Source organism: Diuraphis noxia, unplaced genomic scaffold (assembly GCF_037042655.1).
Source record: "Diuraphis noxia isolate RWA-SAM2 unplaced genomic scaffold, SU_Dnox_SAM2 contig0003, whole genome shotgun sequence".
NCBI classification, from domain to species: Eukaryota; Metazoa; Arthropoda; class Insecta; order Hemiptera; family Aphididae; genus Diuraphis; species Diuraphis noxia.
Window position 1 is genome coordinate 75,551,203 of NW_028301713.1, and position 27,780 is coordinate 75,578,982.

The window sequence follows — 27,780 nt, forward strand, 5'->3', positions numbered from 1 at the left end:
CGGTGGCGCTGGACGATTCGCGTTCGGTCGTCAACCGTGGTGGTGGTGATGTTGTTCGACGAGGGGTGGAGGGGTCGCGTTCCGACCCGTGAGCATGCGTGGTACCGCGGCACGTACGCAAACGCCGTATACTACTACTAATAATAATAATAACAACGCGACGATCGTATAATAATAATATACAATAATAACAAAAAACCAGCAATAGTAATAATTGTATATTATTTCTTAAATTATAATATTGTATAATAATATGTACTGGTACCGGATGGAACGCTACAATATTATTAACACACAGACGGACGGACGTACAGATCACCATATATCAACAATATTATTTGTATACGAACCACGCCGTAGCCGTCGTGTATTATGTCGTAATGTTCTAGACTTTTATAATATTACACAAGTAATAAACCTAGCAATACCGCCTATACCCTTTGGAATAATTTGCGTTCATGTTATTAATTATTCTAATAATATTATACTCGTAAAATCGTACACTGAATACAATATTGTTGCTCATCAGAAGTTGTAGAGCACCGACTGCTGCCGCCTGCCGACGTACCTATACAATTCGGTACAAATCAGTAATCACTATACCAAACGTTTAACGCAATAACGCGTTCAAATATTAAACAACGTCGTACGTTGTATAGTGTTCGCGGTATAATACCACTCTGGTTCCATTATACTACGACCGCGTTATGTTTATAATATCAATGTTTGAATGTTAAGACTACACAACCGTGTCGTGTAGGAAACACGGGAGACGCCACCGACTCGCTAGTCCGAACGATTAGATTGACCATCACGCTCGGGTTCGGACACTATCAGAATTCAGTACGACTTTTGTCGGCGAACCGGATACGGCGCCGCGCTCGCAGGAATCATGCAGCCCGTATCAGAAATTATTGCAGCGCTGTTCCTCCTGCGTTTGTCGGCTGCGTCTGGCACGGTATTGGAATGGTCGTTGGATTCGTCCCACTGGCGCTTCGCTAACAGAAATACCAGTGAGTGGTGAGATGGTCGACGGGACTTTAATAGTTGTGATAAACCTCGACTTATTTTCGGCACTTCGTTCGTTTTTCTATCACTCTTTAATCGACACTTTTGGTGTCAATTTTCTGCTTTTTACTTATTTTATTTGAACTACAGTTTTTACCGACATCACAAATCACAACCGTATTGAGTGATTTTGCAGTGAATATAATTCAGATCCACATTTTGATTGTAGACATCCAAATATCCGATATCTGAAATCCTCTTCGAAAACAATAACATTTTTTGTTTTTAGTTCCACATGGGTCCAATATGAATATATATTAATACAGTAATACACATCACGTGGTGCCCTATAAACTATTATAATATATACGCACGACCAATCTGAACGAGAATAAGTGAATAATAATAAGCGTTACTATAATATTATGCTATTGCTATACGTATATCTCTATAGCCTTATAGGTACCTATATATGTACGTCACAATATGTTTTCAGGTGTCTCTGGTACTGGCCGTGTGCCCGGCGGAGTATTCACCGACTTGCTAACCAACAGCGTACTGAACGAAGACCCGTTGCGACGATACAATGACGTAGCGTATAGATGGGTATCCGAGGACGATTGGACTTATTCCGTAACTTTCAAAGGTGAGGTAGCAGGACTCGTACAATAATACATTTCACGAATCTAACTATATGTACATGTACCTACCTATATCTACACAATAATATAGTCTATTAATATTCGTCTTTAGGTTCCGGCGTATATCAACTGTGGGGGGGGGGGGTAGTAAAAAATCTCTAATAATACAGCGAATATTATTTATTTATTTTTACTAGAGATAAAACAAATAATATTAACTAAATTTGCGGGGCATGGCCATCCCAATACCCCCTGCGACCGCCGTTTGTTACAATAAAGTGGCTAGAGGCAATTTTTATAAAAAGGTATAAGGTACTTATGGACTGACATACTTGAAATATTCGCAGACTTTAGAGATACCGCCGCTACTGCATATACAGTGATACATACTGCAAGGCATTATATTGATATAGCGATTATAGATATATATATATATATAATCTGTTAAAACTTGCTGCAGGTTCTGTAAGACTAAAATGTATGTAATCACTAATCATAGTATTAAAAATAGATTTTAATCAATTTTAATGAATGTCAGCGCAATATTTGTTTTATGTGACTGTCTCTCGAACCCATGTGGAACATACATAAAATGCATTGCGTAAAATTGTTTTATTTTATAATTTTTGAATAATTTTAGAGTAAAATTCGCTGTAACAAAATTTATAGAGTATACTATTTTTGAGAGTTTGACACATCGGTTTTATATTTAAATTAATATAAACTTATTTTGAGACAATATTTAGATAAATCTATATGTAATACCTTCAATAATAATATAATCTATAATTTTTATAATGAGTGATTTTATTCTAAGATTACTTTACAACATAAAAATAAATGATTTTGCGTGAATTAATTTTGTTAATGTTATACACTTACTTACACGTAGGCCTGCAAAGAAAGAAAACAAACAGCGCGCTGACATCTGACATCATCTTTATGCGACTTAATCGGAACCTTCTAAGATTATTTGGTAGGACTGGAGCCTTAATTAATAGAAAAGTAGTAGTATACAAAAAAACAAAACAAAAAAGAAATAACATGAATTAATAAAATATAATTACTAAAAAATATATATATAAAATATAACTGGCTTGAATCATATTATTTCCACGCATAACTTATACAGGTTATAATTTATTTTGATTATCGATTAATATATTTTATTTAAAAAAAGTAAAATAAATGTAGATATAGGTGACCTATTTATAATATTATAATAATAACTAATAAGTGCCTACAGTATGAGTTTTTGGGAATGAGTCGGCTTATTTTATATTTAGAAGGGCTTAGCCAGCCCCCCGCTTCGCATTACGACTGTTAGTATTTTAAAATTGTTTCATTTTGTATATAAAACAAAATTCAATACTGAAGAATACAAAATTGCTGACCCATCTTTCAAGTCTGAACTTTAATAGATAATATAAGTGCTTATTTTAGTTTATATGGTCGCTAGAATCACAATAATGTACTGTAAAAAGGTAAAATTTGTTAACTAATTACCTCACTTGTATTATTATAATTGTATACAAGGATTTTGGGAGTTCAGCTTATTTAAATGCATGTACCTACCTAATAATATGTATTATGTATTTTGCACCTAAATTATGTACATTGTATACATCTACTACAAATATAATACCACACGTATCACGCATTGACACATTATAGTATATTAATGTTATATTATTATCATTATTAGTTTTTAAAATAATCACAGAATGTCTTGTTCAGTAACATGTTATAGTTATAGTCAATATATAATAATATATAGTATAGACTTGACAGTTGATATAGCTTACAAGTTTTAATATAAGTAATTTATTACTTATTTTAATAATCAGTTACGATACGAATGAGAACGCCTAACTTTTAAACTTAAACTAAAAAATGGTCAAAAACTTAATACTCATTAATATTCTATTATGCAGGTCAACTGTAATAAAAGGTTCCTATAGCTAAGATACACGCGATCGTTTTTCTACACATTTATCATATCAATTAATGTTTGTCTACGAAAAAAGTAGTTTTGTTGTATATACTATGTATGGAGTAATCAGAAATTTGTGTTACAAAAATGGAGGGGATATTATACGGTTCGTATATCCCCACCGGCGCACCAGAGCCACAACCACAATACCATAGCATTCTAACGTCCGTAGTGGCTTGTGTAGTTGTGTCAACTATAGTTGTGTAATAGTGTTGTAGTCGCTTTAATTGTTTGAATCGTACCTACTTTATCTAATATCTATCTTCTTCACCATCCAATTGACGCCGAATTTTTATATACCTACTGACTACTTATATTTTATACGAGTCCTCGTTCCTATAATTTTATTTCGTTATCTCATTTGGACTAGGTTAGCGTTAATATATAATTATTTATTTTTCAACTAAGTACAATATTATAAATGTATAAAACATGCAAATATTTAACAATAACTTTTTGGAATATTCTGTTGTGTACGGGGCCATATTTGCGCACGGACAAAATAAATATTTATCCTGAGCTTTTTTTTTTTACTTTTTTTATATACTTTTCTTATTATGCTTATTACGTCTTATTGATTTTATTTTGTAATAAAAAGGAATATATTTAAAAAATAATAATAATAGATACGCTGCCCACCGAGAATTGTCTCGGTTCCACACTGGCATAGTCCGCCAGTGGATGGGATTCGATGGATATTAACTACTAGCGTTTAGCGTACTGCATCATGTATTCATGTCTATACTTACCAGTATAATCAGATAAAAATCAAATTGTATACAAATTCACAACAGCGAACCAAACAAACACCCTTCTTATCCGATATCATGGGTATCAAGGATTCACCTTATTGTTCAATTAAAAAAAATAATTAGTATTTTTGTACAATACTTATATAATTACACTAACACTATTATAGTATGTCCGACTAAACTATATATAGGGTGATACTTTGGTTGTTTACTGGTGTGGCTTACTGGAGTTTCTATAAAATCGAAAATTTCAAAACAATGCATCATCACATATGAGCTACCGATTACCAACCTACCGTCATCGGCGTATAATATTATAAAATTGTAACAATAAAATATCCTGAAGAATGTATATTGTATATTTTCGTCCAGTTATATTGTCAGGACCTGGCGTGATGCGATGAGCTGATCAGTACTGACTCAGTATTACTAAGTACTGAGTAGTGAGTACTGAACTAGAACTACGATTTCAAACATTCAAACGATGCTGCAGCACCGTCTCCTAAAGTGGCCGCCAGAGTGTACTATTATTATTACCGTGTACTATAACTATAACATATGCGTCGTACATGCTGCGGCAGGGTGCAAGCCATTAACGACATACTATTTGTTGTATTTATTTTATGTTTACACAGCCGCGTACAATCTACATTGGCTTGAATTTTACAAACCTTTATTGTATACAGAGATCGATCACTTTTTCCTTAAACAGAATCAATTCGTCAAAATTTTGAAATATTCTTTTTATTACTTACTGCTTATATTAATTTTTTTTTATTCATGAAAGCAGTCCCGGATTAAGTTATTCGTTGGCACTAGGCAAATGGTTATCCCAAATTATCAAAATATTAATATCAATAAGCTAGATTTAGCATTTTTCCCTCCCAAATTAATATTCATAAACATGTTTATTGTTTGTCTGGAAAAAATATCAATTTGTTTTAAATAATTATAGTGATTCAAAAAATATTGTTTACAGGTGACATTTCGTTACTACGTGGACACGTGGTGCGAACATTATTATTTACTGTTTATAATCGATGAAATTTTCAAAATATTTATATTAATTTATGATATTTATATACTACGTATTTCACAATGTTAAACGGTATAACAATTACCTAACATTCCTTATATAAACACCTAATATTATAAGTTACAACAATACATCAGGGAGTTAGAGATCTATGCAGTATGTGATTAATTTTTCGAAAAAATTAGATCTAACTAAGTGAACTAATTTATTGTACTAATTGAATAATAGGTTACCAATAGCAATATGAATATATAATAACATTATAAAATATCCTTACTCCTTAGTCCTTGGACTATACGACATAAACGGATTCACTGATCGGCATAGGCGCACATAGGGGGGTGCTTGGGGGTGCTTAGCACTCTCAGGTTTAAAATTAGCACCGCATAAACTATTTAAAATATTTATTACATATTCATATCTTTTGAAATATTATTATATAAATCTGTTTATGTATATCAGGATATTTTGAAAATATCAACAGTTAGTTTATCAGCAGAAATGATGGTTTTAATGAATAGTCTACCAGCCAGCTTTATATATGAAGGCATGAAAAATCAATGTTATAAAAGTTCGTTTCCAAATGTCTGTAAGCTATTGGGAATAACAATTCCAATTTCTTCGTCAACGTGTGAACGCTCCTTCTCAGCTATGCGTAGATTGAAAAACTGGTTACGCACCAATATGGGCCAAGAAAGATAGAAAGATTTACCAAGCTATCTACGCTTAGCATTGAGAGTGATCTTACCAATAAAATAGAAGGGGAAATTATATTGCAAACATTTGCAATATCAAACAGAAAATTAAATCTTGTCTAACATTAATAATTAATGATTACCTATACATGTTATTATAACTTGTAATATAATTACAAAATATTTATTTTTATTTTTAATAAAATTTAAAATTATTGCAATGCAATTATTATAGTATTAGGGTGGTGTAGTGGGGGGCTTCGCTCCCCACGGGTCTGTGTACTATAAATTATTTCAGCACCCCCTAAATTCACACCCTATGTGCGCCTATGCTGATCGGTCCGTTAAGAATCGTATAATTTTCGTCGTAAATACATTTATACATACATTACAGTGACCTTCTCAATGACAATATACATTCGACACGCGCCTATAGAATAAAGTAGATTTTTATAGCAACATTATTTCTATTAATGATTTTTGTGTTGGTTTGTAAGCTTGAAGGTCATAGTTCGGGAGCACACCTACTGTTGTTAGTCGCGTATTGGTCCTGTTCTCGTGATATACTGTACCACTGGCCTAGCTGTAGTGCCTAATGAATATTAATTCGGTCTAGCATTCCAAAAATCAGATTTTGAATAAATGCATTATTGAGATGTGATCTACATGCGATTTATTCACCAATATATTGTTATTACAATGCATCTCAGTTCATATATGACATAATTATATAGGTAATTATTTCATATATTGACGACATTGACGTGCAACTACATTAAATTCTTAATAACGGATATATTTATTAAGTGGAGTCTTTGAATAATATTCATAGAACATAGATGTATAGGCCTTGGTGGTAAATACTCAAGAAATGGCGGTGACGCAAATAGTTAATTCGGAAGTGGCGAGGCCTGGAAATATACAATATACAAATATAATGTAGTGAAATGCGATTATATATTATAAACTTCAATAATTATTATAAGCCTGTCAGTTGTGCGTTTGAAATTTTCGAACAAATTTATTTATATAGATACAATTTTTATCGCTCGATTCGTTCGTATGATGAAATTCGAATTTTTTTTTAGTATTTACTATACCTTACTTTAATTTAATGTAGTCCTAAATCATAATTCTGTGGAATGAACAACAACCCCAGAGTAACGTGACTGAACTTTCACTATTCAAACGAATGAAATAAAAAGACTTGGTAATGAAATAATGAAATTCAGTGGCAGTGAAAAAAAAATGATTATAATTTTAAATAAATACGTTCGTACATTTCATAAAAAAAAACAATTAATTTTAAATGCTAATATCGCGTAGGACATACGTACTGTAAAACAGGTGGTATGACATTACTTAAGAGGGGATCACATTCTTACACCTTATCGTATTTTTATTATTCGTGTGCCATCGTACCGTGCGTTTTTTGTATAGGTATACCAAAATACAATACCAATGATATATGTAGGAACTAACCTATGTATGTATAGTATATATATATATATATATATTTAACATAAATTACTTACTCATAGTAATGAACTATGTTGGTGGGTAAGATATTAAAAATATTAATATATTTTTTTTTCTTATAAATAAGGACCACCCAATGTATATATACTATATATGTAGTACCTACCCTATCATTGGTATCATTTGGTTACTTAGGTATCGTATGATAATATAACGATAAACCATAATATCACGATTCAACCAATGAGAGAAAATTAATTTACATGGCATGACACGGTGTACCTACCTAGTATAAATTCTTTTTGCGTTATAATATATCATTCATAATAAATAGTAGTTTAGTACTATTACATATTACGTTGCATAATTTTATTTTTAACTTAAACATTTATCATTATTTTTATCATTGTTTGACTATCCACAAATATATTTAAATAATGTAGGTATATAATAATATATTATAAGATAATAATTTAAATAATTAATCAATCTAATAAATAATAATTAGACTCGTTTCGTCGATATATTGTCAACTGCATACAAAATGTTTTCTTTTTAATTGATCTATTATCGAAAATAGAAGAACATTATCTAGTTTGGAAATTTTTACTTTGTTCTATTTTACTTACAAATACTGAAATACTCAACAATCGCTTACAACATATTAAAACTATAACAAGTCAAAAATTGATTCTGCCGGACGCAAATTTATCGGCTAAAGCAGACAATGTCATGAATTCATGACGATCGTGTCATGCGGATGTCTTCGAAAATGACTACGTGAAAAAGGTTTCATGGAAAATTGAACGGCGTCGTACGGACGGCTGCCGAGAAAAAGGTCGGCGGTCACTGTAGATATCGTGGACCGTGGTTATCTATTCGCGTCGTTCGCGAGTAGGTAATGTAAACCATGAATTATAGTCACCTCGACCACGGCATGAGTTTGACGATCACGTTTCATATTGTTTATTATGGCAGACATACCGGTAACCGGGATAATTTTTTCCGTCTGTTGCAAATCTGCGGTCCGAGGAAAACGCTATCATCGTCGGCCTTCTTCTCCGCGTCTGTGATGCAGCGCGAGTTTCATTTTCGATAAAACCAGTACACGCCTAACCTAACCAGTAGTGATGCGCAGTGTGGCGACATTTCAGCAGAATAAAGACGATTAATTTGGCCCATGCTATTATCTGTTTTTTTTTTTTTTTAAGATTAGATGTAAATATTATTACAAGTAAACAAGATAAAGGCGACACGTTGGAGTTCCACTACTTCACTTCTGCTGCAGATTCGTTGCAGTTGACAGTTATAAATTTACATGTAGTCTCGGGTATTTTATCTTTCAGCAATATAGTGCAATCAATTTTCAGAGCTTTTTAGTGCAAATGTGCAATTAATCATAACTATAATATAAGGCTTGGGAGTTAGCTCTATAGTTATAATAAAATATAGATGCATTAATAAAGGATGATTGTATAAAGGAATTATTGTTGTTGCAAAGTTTTTTTTTTATGTTAAAGTTTTAACCAAATAACCTAACCACTAAATAAATAAAATATAATATTATGATTTGTTTTCAAAGAAAAGCCGTACATGATGAAAAGCTAGGTTTCGATATAAACATTTGATGGCTATATTATATTAACGGCGCTAATGTCAATTCCCGTCAATAATCATCGAATAAAGATAATATTAATTAATAATAAATAATAATAATAATTACTATACGTGCGTAAATGAGCGAAAATATGTAAATAAGCAACTATTTAAGTTACAGACTTCTATACTACTCACTATACTCTTATATTATTTACATTGTTATTAGTGAAGCTCGCACGGGGACAACCGCCATTGAAGCCCATTTTGTTGGTTGGAAAAACATTGGTTATCATCATACACAAAATGTATAAGGAATAAATGAAAATTTATATTTTTTTAAAGGTGAAATATAATAATAATGAAAAAATAATCTATATAAAATAATTTTTTTGTTGTTATAAATAACAAGTCTAGAAATAATAAAATACAATACAACATCAATAAATTTTTATTATAAGTACATAATATATGATATAGGCATATAGCATATTATACTATTTGTTAACCTACAAGAAAATGGCGGAACTCGGTTTCAACTAATGCCCAGAGTTATTTATCAAGTTGTATAGAAGTTTTTGATTTAAGTACCTATAATATTTTACTATCTGTTGCATATTGATAATATTTTTAATAACTTTTCTTACTATATATTATATTTTCATAGTATTTTTATCATATTATAGGATGTTAATATTGTTTGCGCAATGATTTCATCTGTTTTTAACTCAAGTTGATTAAGTATTGATATTTGTTGTCTCTGTATTTCATACGTGCTACATGGTTTTCTATTGTAAAAATTTGATAATAAAACATGATTCTAAAATCTAAAAGCATAAAGTGTACATGAGTCATGAGATCGGTTGGGCCATTTTTGCATTTTAGTTTTCGTTTGTTATTAAATAATATATATCTTACTAGTTACTACCAGAGGTAAACACAAGAAAAATGTCGTAGTGGCAAGGTCGAACAACAATTACTAAATGTGTAGGTCTATCAAATATATGCAACTACACATTTAATATGGATTCAACGACCATTATTGATGGCACAATGACGAGAATGAACAAATTTAATAATTTTAACGTAATTCCCGTTTTCTATTTTTGTTATCTGCTACAGTGCGAGGCCTTACTGCGTACGGTTTCCGAAGTAACCACTAACCGCGATTAATGATATATCTACCATATTCCTGTAAGGAATGCATGGCATGAAAATATTATTATTCTTTTACCAACCAGTCGTGAACTGTAGTCGGTTCATTTTTCCGGTTGTTTTTACAAAACCAAATGGGGCGCCAACGTCGGTCGCTTAAAATAATACATTTATTCATAATAATCATAACATTCATAACTCATAATACAATACCTACACGTACTACCAAGCTATAGTAGGTACCTACCTCAGTAGTCATAACTCATAGTAATATGAATATAATATGATATTATAAGCAACAAAGTAGGTAGGTACCTATAAAATCTGAACGTTTTGACGGTCAAAACCTTTGGCGAGCTGCGCACGACGTAGCATATAGCGTTAAGTGCCCAGATTTGAATTAAAATCTTGACCCTTGCGATCATACGACACTAAATTACTAAAATAGAGTTGTTAACGCACATCGGAATATCCGATGATCGTCGTTCATGATGAATCGGTGACGAATGACGATTTCATACGATGCTGCGTGATGGGTCACAGAAATCTGTTGTTGACGACGCTTCACTCAGTTAGAATTGGCCAAATAAAAGTAAGGCTACTTTTAAAAATCGCCCACTTCAATTTGTATGTATTGTTGAACAGTGGGTATAGTATAGTATACAACAGCCCCCCACGGCTTTCTTCTCTTATCGTTGTATAAAAAATATATTTTTAAATAATTAATTTAAAACATGAAAAAAGAATAAATTATTATAAAATATTGTGGTATAATTATTATATGTATTTAACCAGGTTATTACTCTAAAGTCCTTAATTAGGTACCAATGATAGATTATTTGCTCCAAGTATTTATACTGTTAAAATAAATTTAAAAACCAACAACTATGATAACAGGTATTAATAATATGTGTCAAGTGATAGTAATTATATTATATATTAATGTAATTCAGTGCTGTAACTAGGATAGCCTAAGGGCTTAAGCTACTTTTCCCGGAAAAAAATCGTGGCAATAGTACTGATATAGTTTATTATATAATATTATATGATTTATATTAATTATAGCCATGGTTATGAGTTAGTGACAAACGTTTATTAATCAGCTAGCTGCTTGTTAAATAGTGTTAATATTCATATTAATAATTTATTTTGTGTCTCAAAAATTATTAATGAAATAATTAATAACTATAATACGATGCTAATTATAGCTTATTATAAGTACTTACATAAAATAACGCATGCGAGAAAATTATTGTATATATGTGAATTCACGGATTAGTGCCGTATTGCCGTATAGGCATATTGTATATGTATATTATATAATATATTAATATATAAAATATATATATTGATGGAGATGGACAATCGACCGACAATCAAAATACCGCCAAGATATTTAATTTCACTTCTAATTTATATTCTTATTTTAAAAATCTGTTGAAATATATTAAATATAATTTAACCGGGAACTTGTGTCATATATTGATGGACATTTTGAAAATTGCACATATGTCTTTTATTTAATAAAATAAAGACAAGAAATAATGTGGTTTACACTGAAATTAGAACGTTATAGAATTAAATTGATCATAAAATGGATAAGCCATCCAGATACGTCTTTATCTAATCAAAACATTTTATTTCACGACAACATCGTGCTCTCAATTAACACGCTACCTTTTTCCGACTGCGTAAATTTAGTTGAAACGTCGAAAATATACGCAGTCTCTGTGTGTATTTTATATAATACACATAAAATGGAGGAATATTGTAATATTGTTGTGTCACAACGAGACCGAGAAAAATTAGTTGTCAAAGGGTATTTAATTGAGAGGGATTTTAGGAAGGGCACATATTGATCTGTTAACGCTCATTAAGAAACTTCAGAAAGAACAAGTTGAGATTGATGAAGATATCTTAGCAATTCTTCGATGAGCTCCAAAGCCTCACCCAACAAATCTTTAGCAAAAACGTGAACAGCGCTTGCAAACTATTTGTAACAATCGTGAAGGTAAAACACGTCTTAACTCTGGAGTATCTTCGAGGTATTGCTCACAACCTAACCGTGTGCAGTAATAATGTTCACTCTACAATCGCATGTGTACATTTATACATTATTTTATTTCAAGTATTTTTTATTATATTACAAATTATTATTTAAAATTTATATTTATTTATTATATTTACTAGTTATTACTATTATCATTATTATTAAAATTATAAATTTATTTATTTTAATATTTGGCGGTAGCGTGCAACTGTGTTTTAGACTATAATCTTAATAAATTGAAAACAAATCACAAATGAAACAAACTCAACAAATTCAAAAACGATAATAGATTTCATTAATATTTATACTACGTTAATATGTGTTTATTTATATTTTTAGCCCCCCCCCAGATTTTTAATCATACTTACGCTTATATTACTTATGATTATACGAAGTGGTTGAGGAGATAATTATAGCTATATAGACATATAGTTAGGTATTTTGAGTAATGATTATTGAGTTGAACTATGTAAGTATGTATTGTATGCAACTCAAGTTACTTTGACAATATGTAGATTGTAGAATATATAGTAGGACTGTTAGGCCTACCTATATAGTTTGCGTAAAATATGAAAAGTCATATAATGCTGTACTTGCTATTCACCCAAACTAATGAACAAAAAATATTTTATTAGATTTAAATATAATTTATATACATGTATTAAACCGTTGGTGCATAATGTATTTTTATTAATATTTGAATGATCGAATGTGTATTGTACGTATGAATGTTCAGTGGCCTGAAGGGTGTTTCTAATAATAAATTATTGAATAAATTAGTCAATATTATATAAGTTCCCTATCATTATTAAATAAAAACTTAGTTTATATTTTTGTGGTTATATTTTATTTTTAAATAGTGTTTAAATAAAAAAATTAACGTTTAGTTAATAATTCGTCTTCATTTTATATTTATTTAGATTTAAGTATCTATTTAATATAATAAAACCAAAAAATAAGGTCAAATATAGTATTTTAAAATATTATTTATCATATTAATAATTTTAAAATAAAATAAATAATCTTATTTTTATGTTGTATTTCTTGATAGTTTTTGGTATCATCATTTCTAATAAATAGTTAACCTACGTGTTTATTGACTCAGCTTGTATACAGTGATTAAACTTATATTTTATTTTGTGGCCTGGTCACATACACATGTGTACATATTTTTATATATAAGATAGAATCTAATTCACGGCAGCATGAAATAATAAAAATAGATGCGCTTACGATTGGCAAATTGCATTATGTACTTTTTACATGCAATACGATGAAACAAAAATTGTTTTTGTTTTAATTATATGTAGTTATATGTATGCCAAAGTTATTTAACTATAGATTTTTATGTAAAAAAAATCCATTACCTTTCTCATTTCTAGTTATTATTTATCAAATATCGGTTATCACTTATTTATGTTTTATATTTAATTATTCAACATTTATATATATTTACGACTCTTAGTTTTAAATAAAACATAGTCAATAATTACAAATTACAATGCCCATAATAATAAATTATAATTTATAATTGTTGTGAATTGATATGAAATAGAAATAAGGTTTATATAAAATTGATAAGTTATCTGTTTAATAATTGATACCTATGTCCTTACCACAGTTTTTCATAAATATAATATCACATACATATATTACATTATTAATTACAACTTTATCTAGTATAGTATATAAATATAATATTTATAGATACATAAATGAAGTGAATTATTTAATTTTTGTTTTATGGAAATTTGTGAATGTATTAGATACTGAGCGTATTGATTTTACAATGATGCGTGGGTTTTAACTTTTTTTTTTGTGTCTGTCACCGACCTTGGGACAGTAAAAATGTTTCAATTTTCATCAACTGTATCTTTTATGGTAGGTACCTAAGGAAAGCGAATCTAGTTGGTACTTGGGGGTATATAAAGTAAAAAATTCCCAATAATTTTCAAAAACATCAGGAATAACAAATAAAAAATTAAAAAGAAAACTGAGATTTTTACGCAAAAACTGTTTTCGAAATTGTTTTTTAATTGAACTTTAAAAAAATTATTGTATAGATGTTATGTACGATATTTACTGAATGTTTATACTGACATTTTCTTTACATACGATTTTATATCGATAAAATTATTTTTGCTGTATCAATAAACTTGAAAATTCTATAAAACTTTCCGCTAAGGTTAGGTTATGACTAGTTATATATTATATTGAATAAATAAATAAAAACTATTTGGTACTATTTGTTAATTTCTAGGTTGGCGAACAGAGTTAGGTATATATTAGTTGTTTACAGGGTTATATTCATCGAGCATGCTCACTCCCTTTTTTCTTTAATTAAGTAGTAATTCAAAAACTTTCTTGAGATTTTTTGTACTACGTACATAAAGAGTGTCATGTGATATGTGAAGACAAAAACTGTAATTGAAAATACCCCTTTCCAAGTTTCCAACTATAAATTATACAGTGGATAATTTTTCTGAAAATTTCGACGTATCAGAATTCAAATTCGTACGAGTAGTTTTTGAGTTATTCAACTTTATGTTCTAAAGATAAAAGGTCGATGATATAATAACTTATAATATACGGCGGCTATGGTGATTTGACATTTTAATCATTAATATTTATATGTATACATTGATCATTTGTATATAAAAGTGACCGAAATATAATAAATAATAGGTCCAAATTTATGTATATTTTATATTTTATTTAAAATCATTTTTAAAGAATATTATTCTCATTCCTTATAGTACAAACATTTTAAGAACTAAGAATCTACTTATTCAAATTTAGTTTAGGAACATCAACATTTTCAAAAAAAATATCCACTAAATAATATATACAGTAATAGTAAGGGAGTTTTCACTCAAAAAAAGAAGTTTATGTCGTTAGAACACGTCATCTAAAGTAGTACAAAAATTCCAGAATTTCAAATTATGGTTTAAAGATATTTAAAAATCAGAATTTTTATAAATAAATAATTAAAATTCAAAATGAAAGTGAGCATGCTTCGTGTATCATCTTGTAAAAAATAAAAATACTTTTAGATAATACTGGTTAATTTTATAGATTGGTGGATGGAGTTGTTTAGGATTTAGAAGGTATCTTATAGGTACTACTATAGATAATACATAATAATAATATACTACCTAGGTATATACGGATGTATCTACTATTTATTAATTAGTACTTATAATCAATATTCAAATACGCTTCGATACGACTTGTGGTTCTACTGATCCTTAAATAGCCGCATATGAAAATTAATATTAAATGGTCTATACAGTTTTTATGGTATAGGCTCTCCAATATAGCCATATGGGCATATTAAACTAGTTTTAATATATACCTTAATTATAATAGTACAAGCAAAAATATCAATCATAATATATCCATGTATATTTTATAAACACTTTAAATTCCACTTAAGCAATACACTGTATATGTTGTAATATGAATGCTTTATTTTATAATATTATAAGCGTCATATAACTACTATAACAACTTGTCAATCGTATAGAGTTAAGATATCTACGACCAGTGATGATGTATTGATGTTATTACCACACAGTATCTTGAAAGTACCTATACTAAGTTGTCCTATTGTCCGACCATGGTTATTTTATATTTAACTGATGGTTTTTGGTGCGGTAATATAAATTACAATTAGAATAGCATTATACCTATAACTTATATACCTATACGAAATTTAAAAAATCGATGAAATAAATAAGTATTGAAACGGTATTTGCCCCTCAAAAAACAGATTATCAGTTATATTATATTTCTGGTGTAGTTCAAATTATGTCTGCCCACTCGACGATAATCAAACTTTACCATATCAGTCACAAAAAAAAACTGACGGGATCTGTCTGGCGTTAACACATTATTATTTTTATTCGTAATTCACGTTTTCATAGCACATTATGTAATAGACATGCATGCAAATTGCTATAGGCAATACAAACATAACTTAATGCAAATTTTCAATAATTAAGATTTCTGAAAATTAAAAACTAAAAAAAATATCTATAAATAGCTCAAAAAGAGTCAAAATATTTTAAAATTTTAATGGAAAATGGTCATGTACTTAAACATTTGTTGAAAATGTCAAGAATCTAAGGTTATTAGTTTTTAAATTACACTAAATAAGAAAACATTTTTTTTTTTTTTTAAACTCCCCCCTCCCTTTTGATGCTTATGAAAACTACTGGTACTTGTGTTTCCTCAAAAATGTTAAATCATATTATATACAGTCTACAGTCTTTAATGTTAATCATACTTTATGGTCTTTATATGTATTGTTTTTTTTTTCAGTGAATTCGAGTTCAGAATCATTCAATAAAAAGTATATTATTTTCGACGGAATAGATACATTTAGTGAAATTTATTTGAATAAAAAACTAATTGGCTCAACGAATAATATGTTTGTGAAGTACACTTTTTCAGTTGAAGATTTTCTTAAAGTATATTGTATAATTCTTTTTTTTATTTATATAATCGTAGAATACTGTACAGTTGTCCTATTAACATTAATATTTGCTACTTTATATGATATTAGGAAGGGGAAAATGTTCTAGAAGTCCTCATTAAGTCACCTATACGCATGGCAAATCATTTTTTTAATGATTATTCGAATAAGATTCCACCTTTTTGTGTCCCCAAACAATACAACGGTGAATGTCATGTAAACTACTTAAGAAAAATGCAAAGTTCATTTGGTTGGGATTGGGGTCCTGCATTCCCATCTGTTGGAATATGGTGGGTATTATAATATTATTATAGCAGTTATTTATAAAAATCGTAATTAATATAATAATAACGTTATTTATGTTTTATAGGAAAAGTGTAAAAATAATAATGTTTCAAGAAAATGTATTAGAAGATATTAAAATTGAAACAATTGCGGCAAATGTATCACATTGGTTATTAAAAACAGATATTTACGTCAAATGTTTTGGAAGTATTTCTAATGCTAAATTCAAATTAGCTTTGAATACTGAAAGAAGTATTTTAACTACAGAACAGGGTTGTTGTAACGATATATGCGTTGAAAACGAAATTCACACTGCAATCGAATTATATGTTCCTACGGTAATATTACAACAAAATTAAAAACTATTTATTAATTGATTTGGTAAATAGGTAGGTAACCTAATCTATAATTATATGATTATTATAGTTCATACATTCTTGCCAAATGAAGTAATTTGTATTATTTTTCCACGGTAAATGTTTTATAAAAATCCAAATGTTTTAATATTTGACTCAATTAAATTTGATAGGTTTAATTACAGAAGTAAAAATAAAATATATTTAGTGAAGTAAGTAGGTAATTGCAGAATAGATAAAAAACCTGTTCCTTGCTAATTAGTTCTATAAGATAACATATATAAAAATAAAATACTACCTATAACCTATTGTATATCTTATATCTCAATATCTATACTCGTTTATGGTATTAATTATTGTATAGGACCATTAGACATCATTTATAAGTCCTGCTGAAGGGCTGATCCAGAACCTGTTGTACAATGCTAATTTTAAATAGTTAACGAAAAATTGTATTATATTTTTTATAAATAGGGGTACAGACACTCGCCATCACCCTTGGTTCTCCAAATTTTTTATTTTATGTTAGTGGCTGTCCCAAATATAAATTAAATACCTACTTGGATAAAATCCAATTATTCGCTACTTATTAAACAACGGAACTATTATCAGAACAAGTTTAAGGTTTTTACAATATGTTTATGTTAAAAGTAGTATTTACTTAGAAGAATGGAAACATACAAAAGTACTTAGCTACATTTTTGTTGAAAATATTTGCCTACCCAATCACACAATACAATTTATGTTTTAGACTGATGTAAACACTTGGTGGCCCAATGGATATGGCGAACAGCCACTGTACAATTTAAGCATAGAATTTGAAACTAAAAATGATAATGTCCAATCAAGAACAATTTCTATAGGGTTCAGAACAGCTGAACTTATCCAGAAACAAATTGATAAAAATGATCCAAGCTTGGGTATACTATAGAAGTGTAGTACAAAATATGTAGTACCTAAATAATAAGTATAACTGTATAGGGCTCAGAAGTTGACTATCCTAAGAACATTAAATAATGACTTGAAATTAAGGTTTTGTTTAGACCCCAAAGACAAATTTTGTATAAATATTTAAAAAGTACAAATATCTTGTCAGATTAATAATTTTAAAGTCTATTTTAATTGTGAAATCAGTGATGTAGCCAGGGGGTTCTTGGGTTCCAACCCCCCCTGAAATAAAATCCTGGAAATGTGTCTGTGTAATATAGGACACTAATGATATAAACAACAATTTGTGATTTTTCTTTCGGTTAGTGCCATAGAAAGAAGAAGAAATAGATAAATTTTATAAATTGCAAAATAAAAATTATAGTTATTTAGATTTATAAACATTGAAACACATTTTTGACTAGGAAAGTACCATATTAAAATTAAAAAAAAAAAATCTATAAGTCATCAACTTCCAAGACCTACTTATAACTTATAAGTAATAATTAGGTACAAAAAAATCTGATGCATATTGTTTGTAAATATATTTTTTAGGATTGTCTTTTTATTTTAAAATTAATGGTGTAGCAATATTTGCTAAAGGCACTAATTACATTCCGGCCAATGTATTTCCTGAGAAAATGAATGATGAAAATGTCATAAGTAATTTGTTAACTGCAGCAAAACAAGTTCATATGAATACCATTCGTGTTTGGGGTGGCGGAGTGTACGAAAGTGATATTTTTTACAAAGTAATTATTAATTAAGTTATCCAAAATTAAAATATCTTGATGTTAATTAAAAATTGTTTGCATAGTTATGTGATAAGTTAGGTATAATAGTATGGCAAGATATGATGTTTGCTTGTAATATGTATCCAGCAAATCATGAGTTTTTGGAAACAGTAGGGGTGGAAATAAAACAACAAATTAGAAGATTACAACATCATCCTAGCATAATATTGTGGGCTGGTAATAATGAAAACGAAGCTGCGTTGAGAGGCAATTGGTATGGAACTAGAAACAATTATTCTATGTTTGCTTCGGACTATATTACTCTATATGTCAATACAATAAAAAAAATAGCAATGGAAGAGGATAAAACAAGAAATTTTGTGGTGTCAAGTCCCACTAATGGCTTAAAATCTGAAGAAGAAAATTATATAGCGGAAAATCCATATAGCGCATTATACGGAGATGGTAAGTTATATGAACTTTAAATCAAGTATTTAAATCATTATTTAACTTTTTTTTTGCTTACATTTTCTAGTACATTACTATAACTATGAGGTTAATAGTTGGAGTTCAATTTTTTTTCCATGGACTAGATTTGCATCAGAATATGGGCTACAATCTCTACCTGCATATCAGACACTGCAAAAAGCATTTGATATAAATGATTTAATTAATTTTCCTTCACCAGCATTAATTCATAGACAACATCTACCTTTAGGATATGGTTTCATGTTATATCAAATAGAAATGAATTTACCTGTACCACCTAAACCTAGTGTTAGTGATTATGTGTACTTGAGTCAAGTAAGTAATTGTAATTAAAGATAACTTATAAGATATCGATTACTACTTGCTATTATGATTAATATTATATTAGATTGTTCAAGCTAGGGCTATGAGAATACAAACAGAATGGTATCGAAAACATAGAAATACATTATTAAAAGATGGTAGAGGTTTAACAATGGGTGCATTATATTGGCAATTAAATGATGTATGGCAAGCACCATCTTGGTCATCAATAGGTAATAAAACTATTCTAAAATTTTTTGTTTCAATAAAAATTGATTTGCTTACATATCAGTTTTGAACAAAAAAATTCTTTGATTAATTTACCAACAAAGTCTATTTGGATTTTATCTACAATTAAAAATGCATAAATTTTATTAAACATAAACTTGTTTATGGATTTGTCAATACTTAAGGATTAAAATGAAATAATATTAATGAAAATGTTTATAAAATTTGACGATAAAAAAATAAATTGATAAAATAAACTATAAATCATATTCAATTTTTAAACTGTGTTTAATTAATTTCACTAATATATTAATAATGAAATTGCATTTATTTTACATACTGCATAATGTTAATCCTTAAGAAATGGTAAATTCAATGCGCGTATACTGCATATTTAATAAAATGTAAGCATTTTTAGTTAGGTATAAGATGAAATCGTTATAAACTGTAATAATTGTTTGATCACAAACTTTTTTGACAGATATAAAGTCATATAAACAGACACAAATAACGTTTGAGATTTAGGGAGAGGGGCGTATATCTTAATGTACATTTTTTCATATATTTGCATGTGGTGTAAAATCACAATGGTTAGGGAGGCTTAGACGCCACCCCACCCCTCATATCCACACACTATTTGTGCATATGACACTTTTTTCTTTACTATTTATTATAAATGGATAACTAAACTATAAATTAAAAAATTAGTTATTTAAGTATAAACTATGATTAATAAAATAATAGATGTGATGTATTGATATTAATTATAATTTTTATTTCAAGATTACGACCAAAACTGGAAAATGTTACACTATTCTGCATTAGATTTTTTCTCACCAACAATCATAGTTCCAGAGTTAGAAATTTCAAATAATTTAACAATTTATGTTGTTTCTGATATTTTAGTGGATTTGGAAGTAATTTTTAATGTGGAGGTATACAGCTGGAAAAGCAATATACCACTCTCTACATACATATCAGATACTATATTGTTGGTTCGTAATACTTAATACTTAATTGTTAAATTTCAATATTGTAAAGTTAATTTTCAATCAAATATTCCTTTAATTGTTTCAGAAAAATAATAGTGCCCAGTTAATTTTAAATGAAAACTATTTTAATTGGTTAAAAGCAATAACACAGAAATGTGGTCAAAGCAAAGACCAACAGATGAGATCTTGTTTTTTGCACACAAAGCTATATTATAATAATATAAATATGACAGAGGCGTCTCCATCAAATTACCTGTTCCCAACTGCATTCAACAAAATAATTGGTTACGAGACACCTAATATATCGGTAATTTTTTTTTGTTTAACAAAATTATTATTTTTTTTAATCAGCAATATTAATTAAGGAATCAAAATAATTTTAACTAATTAAAATTGTGACTAGAAATATGGGTTTTTTTGTATAAAAATAACTTTATAATATTATTAGATTAAGTTAATATTTATGTTAACCATATTATCATTATAAAATACTTCTAAAAAAAATTGAATATTTAACGTATATTCTTAAAGTACTAATTTAGGTTATAAAATAAAACAATTTTTTTTATTGATCACAAAAAACATCAATAGCAAAGGCCATTAGTTACAGAAAGTTAAAAGATAAGCATGAATAAGTGTTTACAACAATATTTACAAGGATGAGTTATAAATAAAATGGGTTGTACATTTTTTAAATATATGATTGTATAATTGGGAGTGTTTTTTTAAAAATTAAATAAATCTGAGTTATTTTTAGGATTGGGACCTAGTTCGGAGTCCTGTGACCTGTATGATATCGTGTGCTTAACTTGTTCTTGGTTGTACAATAAACAGTCTGCAATTATGTGTTTGACTATTAACATAGTTCCACAGGTTTGAAAAATGGGAGGCTCGTCTCTTATAAAACAATTTATTGTAATTATTAAAGAGATAAAGATATAAAAAGATAAAAAGATTTATAGGACAAATGGATTGCTTACAATCTTTACCTAATAGTTAATATTAAAAAGGACTATGTTGATGTATACTGTGTGGTAGACTCTGTATTACTTATTACTGGCAAATCCTTAAGAGTTTTACATTAAATATAAAAATTTTACCATACAAATGTTAATATATTATTATTTAATAATAAAGAGTTCTTATTGTATAAATTGCTTTCAAGTATCGATTATTATAGGAATTTATAATTAATTATATCTTGTATTGTTAGTAGTAAAGAGAATTCCATGTGTTTAAGAAGCATTTACAATTATTACACCACCCCATATTTTAGAGGTCTTATGAATATATATGTATGCCCTAGGCATAGAAAGGTAGTTTTAGAATCGATATAATATCAATCTCATCTCAAAAAATTTGTAAGAGCTATGCTTCAACTTAATTAAAATTATTTCTACCTAACTTTTGAGAAGATCATAAATATGTCATTATTTGTTTTTAAAAAGCTTAGCAATTATTCTAAATTGTCACACAAAATGTACTACAAATAATTAATAATCTAATAATTTTGTAATCATGCATTCAAATTTAGGAGTTTATTATATTTGTGAATGTTGTACATACATTTTACAGAAGTGTGCAAAAACAAAATATTACACTTCATTATTAATTTTTTCAGAATAAAGATTGGTCCATTATACCCTATAAAAATTATCCTTAGTATAATACATGCAAAAAACCTTTGTTTCAGTATAGTGTCGGCGCAAGGTTTTTCTGGGCCCAGGGCAAGTAAAAAATGTGGGGCCCTCAATCCTATGTCCTATCTTATAATATTCTCATCCTAAATTCATTATAGATTTAATATATAATTTTGTCCATTGATTTTAAAACAAAAAAATATTATACATTAGGTATGTAAATAAAATTCAAAATATTAATTATTTATTTTTAACTAATTAAATCCGTTACCATTAATAACTTAGAGGAAATTAATAACTTTAATTTATAAAGGAGTTTAAAACAAATGAGCAACTGAACAATTTATAATATTATTCAGATACATAATACATTGTTAAAGTAAAATATTGTAAGTTATATTATTTTTATTTTTATTCACAGGTTTCCAGAATTTGGCAAGAAAAAAGAAATCAAATAAACGTAAAATTGGAATCAACAGGAATAGGTTTGTTTGTTTGGTTAAATGTCACTCAAGTCGATGGAAACTTCAATGAAAATGGATTTGTTATGTTAAACAAAACAAAAACAGTGAAATATACATCAAACAAAGATATTTCATTAAAAAATTTTAATTTAAAAATTGAACACCTTAGAACTAAATTTATATAGATTAAAAATTATACATCTCAAAAAAAAAAAATAATATATACATAGTTTAGAAATTATTACCCTTCTTAGATCAAAATTTATAAATATTAAAGCAAAATAAAATTATATATTTTATTGATTTACAGGTTTTTTTTTAACTTTATTCTCTGGAGCATTAGGATTTTGCCCTTTATAAAATTGTTTAAGTAAATCCATTGCCTGGTTTCCAAATAATCCACCTTGAACTTTACATTTTTCTAAACCAGGAACAGCAAGTACAGTACCACAGCCTCCAAAACGGTCATTTGCACAACCATAAATAATGTTAGAACAACCAATATTTATCAACATCGCAGCACACATTATGCAAGGTTCCACAGTAACAACAACAGTTATCTTAGATAGTTTTTTTAAAAAGCCAGCCTTAATGATTGTATCAACACAATTTATTTCAGCATGTCTAGTTGCATTTTTTGTTTCATTTACTGTGTTACGACCAGAAGCTAAAATATTACCGTCATTATCAACAAAAATACAGCCAACAGGAACCTCACCAACTTCTAATGCTTCTTTAGCTAAACATAATGATATATTCATATGATCACTCCAATCCATTTTTAATTAAACAACTGGAGAATATTGTTTGATTTGAGTATAACTAATGTCTCATTTTTCCATTTTTCTGCTTTGCCATAATTGAGAGGACTGGGATGAGGAATTCGTACAACCTAAAATTATAATCCGTTAGTGAATTATTTCTTTGTTAGTTTAAACTAATTTTACCTTAATATTATTTAATTTAAAATTCTTGACTACTTCATTAGATCTTTTTTCGGCATATTTTCCAATAGCAACAATGGTGTCAATATGAAGTAAAGTAAGTAAATCACTCAATGATTTGTCACAGATTTCATGTATTTGTTTTTGGTATTCACTCTAAAACATAAATAATAAATAATTTAAAATAGATAAAACAAATAAATTAATAGTACTGTGTAGTGTGTATGTACTAGTATACTGAACAAGTATATTATACAACAGAATAAATGTATTGTGTAATTGTAAATTCAGATTTCAGTATTGATCCTACAATCTGCTATAAGATATCAAATTATTTGCACTATGTCTATAAATAATATAGATTCTAGACTATGGTTTAGAAACTGGAAGGATAAATATAACCATATGAAATTATATATTAACTACAGGATTAATTCTAAGTTTTGTCTCCACGGCAATGTAAGTCACATCTATGGTTTGCCTCATGTTCTTATTGCAAACAAATTTACTGATTGTATATGATAAATTATGCAAAATATATAAATATTATTGTATAAAATAATTGTCTTAAGTGTCATTGTAGAAATAATACTAGATTAAAAAATTCAAAGTATTAAACTATTATAGGTAAACAAGTTTAAGGTCTACAATTTTGATCGATGGTAATTAATAGTACTCAAAAGCTAGGTCATAAGACACAAGAACCAATAATTAATAACTAGAGTTGAATTTTAAAATATTACCTTCAAATCCGCTGGTGTAATATTTTTAGCATTTTTATTCATTAATGCCAGAGGAAAATAGTTATGAATAAAGCAATCTTTGAAAAACTTATATGGATCTTCTTCAGTGAGGTCAATAATAAGATCCCATAATCTTTTACCACTTACTTCACTTCTATGACAATCAAGACCAGTAACTGGTCTTTTAGGATGAAATTTTGTGGGTTTTAATACTTCTCCATCTACTTTTAAATAACTTCTAACAATTTCAACTTCACCAAACGGTATCTAAAAGTCATAAAAATATAATTTATGTACCATTTTAAAAATTAGAAATTAAATACTTACACCAGTTTGACACATTCCCCAGGGTCCTGGGTTAATGCCTAAAAATAATACTTTTTTGTTTGAATTTAAAAACTTTTTTAAAAATATCTTATGTAAATTGGAAGCATAATCTAATGGATTATAAATATAATCAACATTAGGACCATATTTCAGATTGTTTAACTGTGATACAAGATCATTTTCTAAGTTTATAAAACAATCAGCTAAATCTTCAGTTTCAGGATCATTTTGTTGAGTAAAGTATTTCGATTCAGCCATTTATAACTGCAAGAAAAAAAAGATTAGATTATCATTTTAAGTTGTAATAGGTTTTAAATAACTAGAAATTTCAAAAATTATGAATTTTTATAATTGGTCTAATATAAATATATAATACATTGATACCTCATTAAATTAAATATTAGATTGCAGACTATAACTTTTGTTCCATTTAACTGATATTATCTAGAGTACCTAGTAAGGCAACAATATAAACAAAGACAGAAATCCATAAACATGTCATATTGTAATCCAATACAACTAGGTGAAAAATAAAAAAAAACTTAAAAATATATTAAAGTGTACCTTATGTAATTAAAGAACAAGCAAAATTTTCCAATTGTCTTCTAGGAAAAATACCCAAGCATCTATTATCTATCTATAAGTATCTATTTTAATATAGTCATGACATGATTAATTATTTTATATAATTATAATTAGGAAATGGCAAATTTGCAGTTAAAATACAAAAATATGAACATAACTATAGAAGTTTAAATCATAAATTATATGTGAAAAAAAAATGTCTAATTTGAGTGTACCTAATACAGGAAAATAATGTTAATTTAATAATATATAGAATTTATTAATACTATATAATTAATAATTATAAGCATATAAATACAAAGTACAAAATAATTTTATCATTAGATAAAAACATTGATTATTTTAATTAAAATATGTATTAACATAATATAAATCTTTCTCCAACTTATCATTTAATCTTATAATCTCTTCATATAAAAGTATTCTATAATGCCCATTATTTAGTAATAATATTATCATATTATTATTAAATATCAAGTAGTAATTTGATAATTTCAAAAATATTATCAAACAAAAATTTTTGTACTCTATTCAGAATCAGAACAGAACATGCTTGCACAATTGTCCGTAGAATGGAACGGATGCACAAACTACAAGATTTTGTCAACCAACCAGTGCATTTTAATTCTGAACAGAGTATAGTTTGAGAGCCTTGATATAAAAGCCTTTGGTAAAATTCTTATTTATACCTAGTTTTAAAATTTACAACTGAACAACTATAATTTATTGGCTACCTACTCATAAATATATTTTTATTTGTTAAATATTATTGAACACATAAAAATTTTAATTTTACGTCTATGTTATGAGTTTAGGTATTTTATTATAAATAATATATTCAAAATATCAAATTACATACATACATTATACATTAACACAACTAATGCGAGTAGTCATTATTAAATGTTGAGATGATACAATGAGCAGCAATCACTGTCACAGTGTCGAGGTCGTATTTTGCTTTCATAAATATTGATTCTCAATGAAATATGAATGAACTCAAACATCGTACATTGTAGCATTTGAAATCATTACTTATTATAATATACGTACCTAGAAAAAACAATTTGAATTGAAAATTAACTATATAAGGAGAAATTAATAGCTAGCCTATTTCTATTATCAACCTTTATAGAAAAACTTTAACTGTACGTAATTCATGAAAGGTTATTAACATATGTAAGTATTTTATTAATTTACTTTTCTGTTATAAATTTCAATTACCGATATTTAATTTAAACGTTCCTACTCTTGTATTTTTGTATGGCTAAGGGGTTTTCCGGTTTTCCAGCTTCTACAAAAAAATTTGTTTAAACGTGGTTTGTACAAATGTTTTTGTAATCGGTAATATTCAAGGTTTGTAGATAGTATTATCTATTTCAGATATTATCAATCAGTCTTGATAAGCAATGAAAAATCCATAAATATTTACAAAAAATATATAATAATATTATCTTGTAAGTTGTATAATACCATATTAATATCTATGATTAAATCGACAAATAATTTAGTCGTCGACCAAATATAATTGACATTTATGCGTATTGGTTTTTAATAATAATATAATTATTATACTGAAATCACCATCTTCGAATGTTAATAAATAATTATTCATTTATAGCTATTGCTGTAAATTGTAGAAATGGATCATTCCGTCGTGGCCCTTAAGTAACACCAAACAGAATGTATTTAATTTGTATTTATTATTATTTATTTATGTAAAGCATTAAAGATCAAAGACGCAAATACCATTGATTATCGGTCATTTTTTTTTTTTTTGGGGGGGGGGGGGGGTGAGGGGGGGAGGGTGTTGAGCCCTACTATAATTCATTATGGTATCGAATGAGCATAAAAATGTATGAAATTTTTGGCGGGCTTAGT

The 27,780-nt window shown here is 28.0% G+C and overlaps 3 protein-coding genes across 7 annotated transcripts; 1 reads left to right on the forward strand and 2 right to left on the reverse strand.

The window, feature by feature from the left end:
* Positions 1-94: 94 nt before the first annotated feature.
* Positions 95-23,519, forward strand: beta-Man (beta-mannosidase). The gene is made up of 13 exons (XM_089223914.1): positions 95-1,013; positions 1,505-1,654; positions 16,729-16,877; positions 16,973-17,172; positions 17,253-17,505; positions 18,275-18,443; positions 19,006-19,202; positions 19,268-19,649; positions 19,720-19,988; positions 20,062-20,209; positions 20,988-21,199; positions 21,282-21,503; positions 23,258-23,519. Exons 1-13 carry the CDS (start codon positions 893-895, stop codon positions 23,483-23,485), a joined length of 2,700 nt encoding a protein of 899 aa, XP_089080040.1. The 5' UTR covers positions 95-892; the 3' UTR covers positions 23,486-23,519.
* Positions 23,430-24,079, reverse strand: LOC107174112 (uncharacterized). Its single transcript, XM_015524940.2, has one exon. It carries the CDS (start codon positions 24,077-24,079, stop codon positions 23,597-23,599), a length of 483 nt encoding a protein of 160 aa, XP_015380426.1. The 3' UTR covers positions 23,430-23,596.
* Smug (Single-strand-selective monofunctional uracil-DNA glycosylase) lies at positions 23,980-27,271 on the reverse strand. Of its 5 annotated transcripts, none has more exons than XM_015524935.2 (6): positions 27,124-27,271; positions 26,763-26,952; positions 25,315-25,578; positions 24,988-25,254; positions 24,248-24,400; positions 23,980-24,192 (listed from the first exon to the last, which is right to left on the reverse strand). In XM_015524935.2, exons 3-6 carry the CDS (start codon positions 25,570-25,572, stop codon positions 24,082-24,084), a joined length of 789 nt encoding a protein of 262 aa, XP_015380421.1. In that variant the 5' UTR covers positions 25,573-25,578; positions 26,763-26,952; positions 27,124-27,271; the 3' UTR covers positions 23,980-24,081. The 5 variants fall into 5 exon arrangements, with proteins under 5 accessions (XP_015380421.1, XP_015380425.1, XP_015380422.1 ...); XM_015524939.2 differs by having other exon boundaries at positions 26,759-26,952; XM_015524936.2 differs by having other exon boundaries at positions 27,149-27,269.
* Between the last annotated feature and the right edge of the window lie 509 nt (positions 27,272-27,780).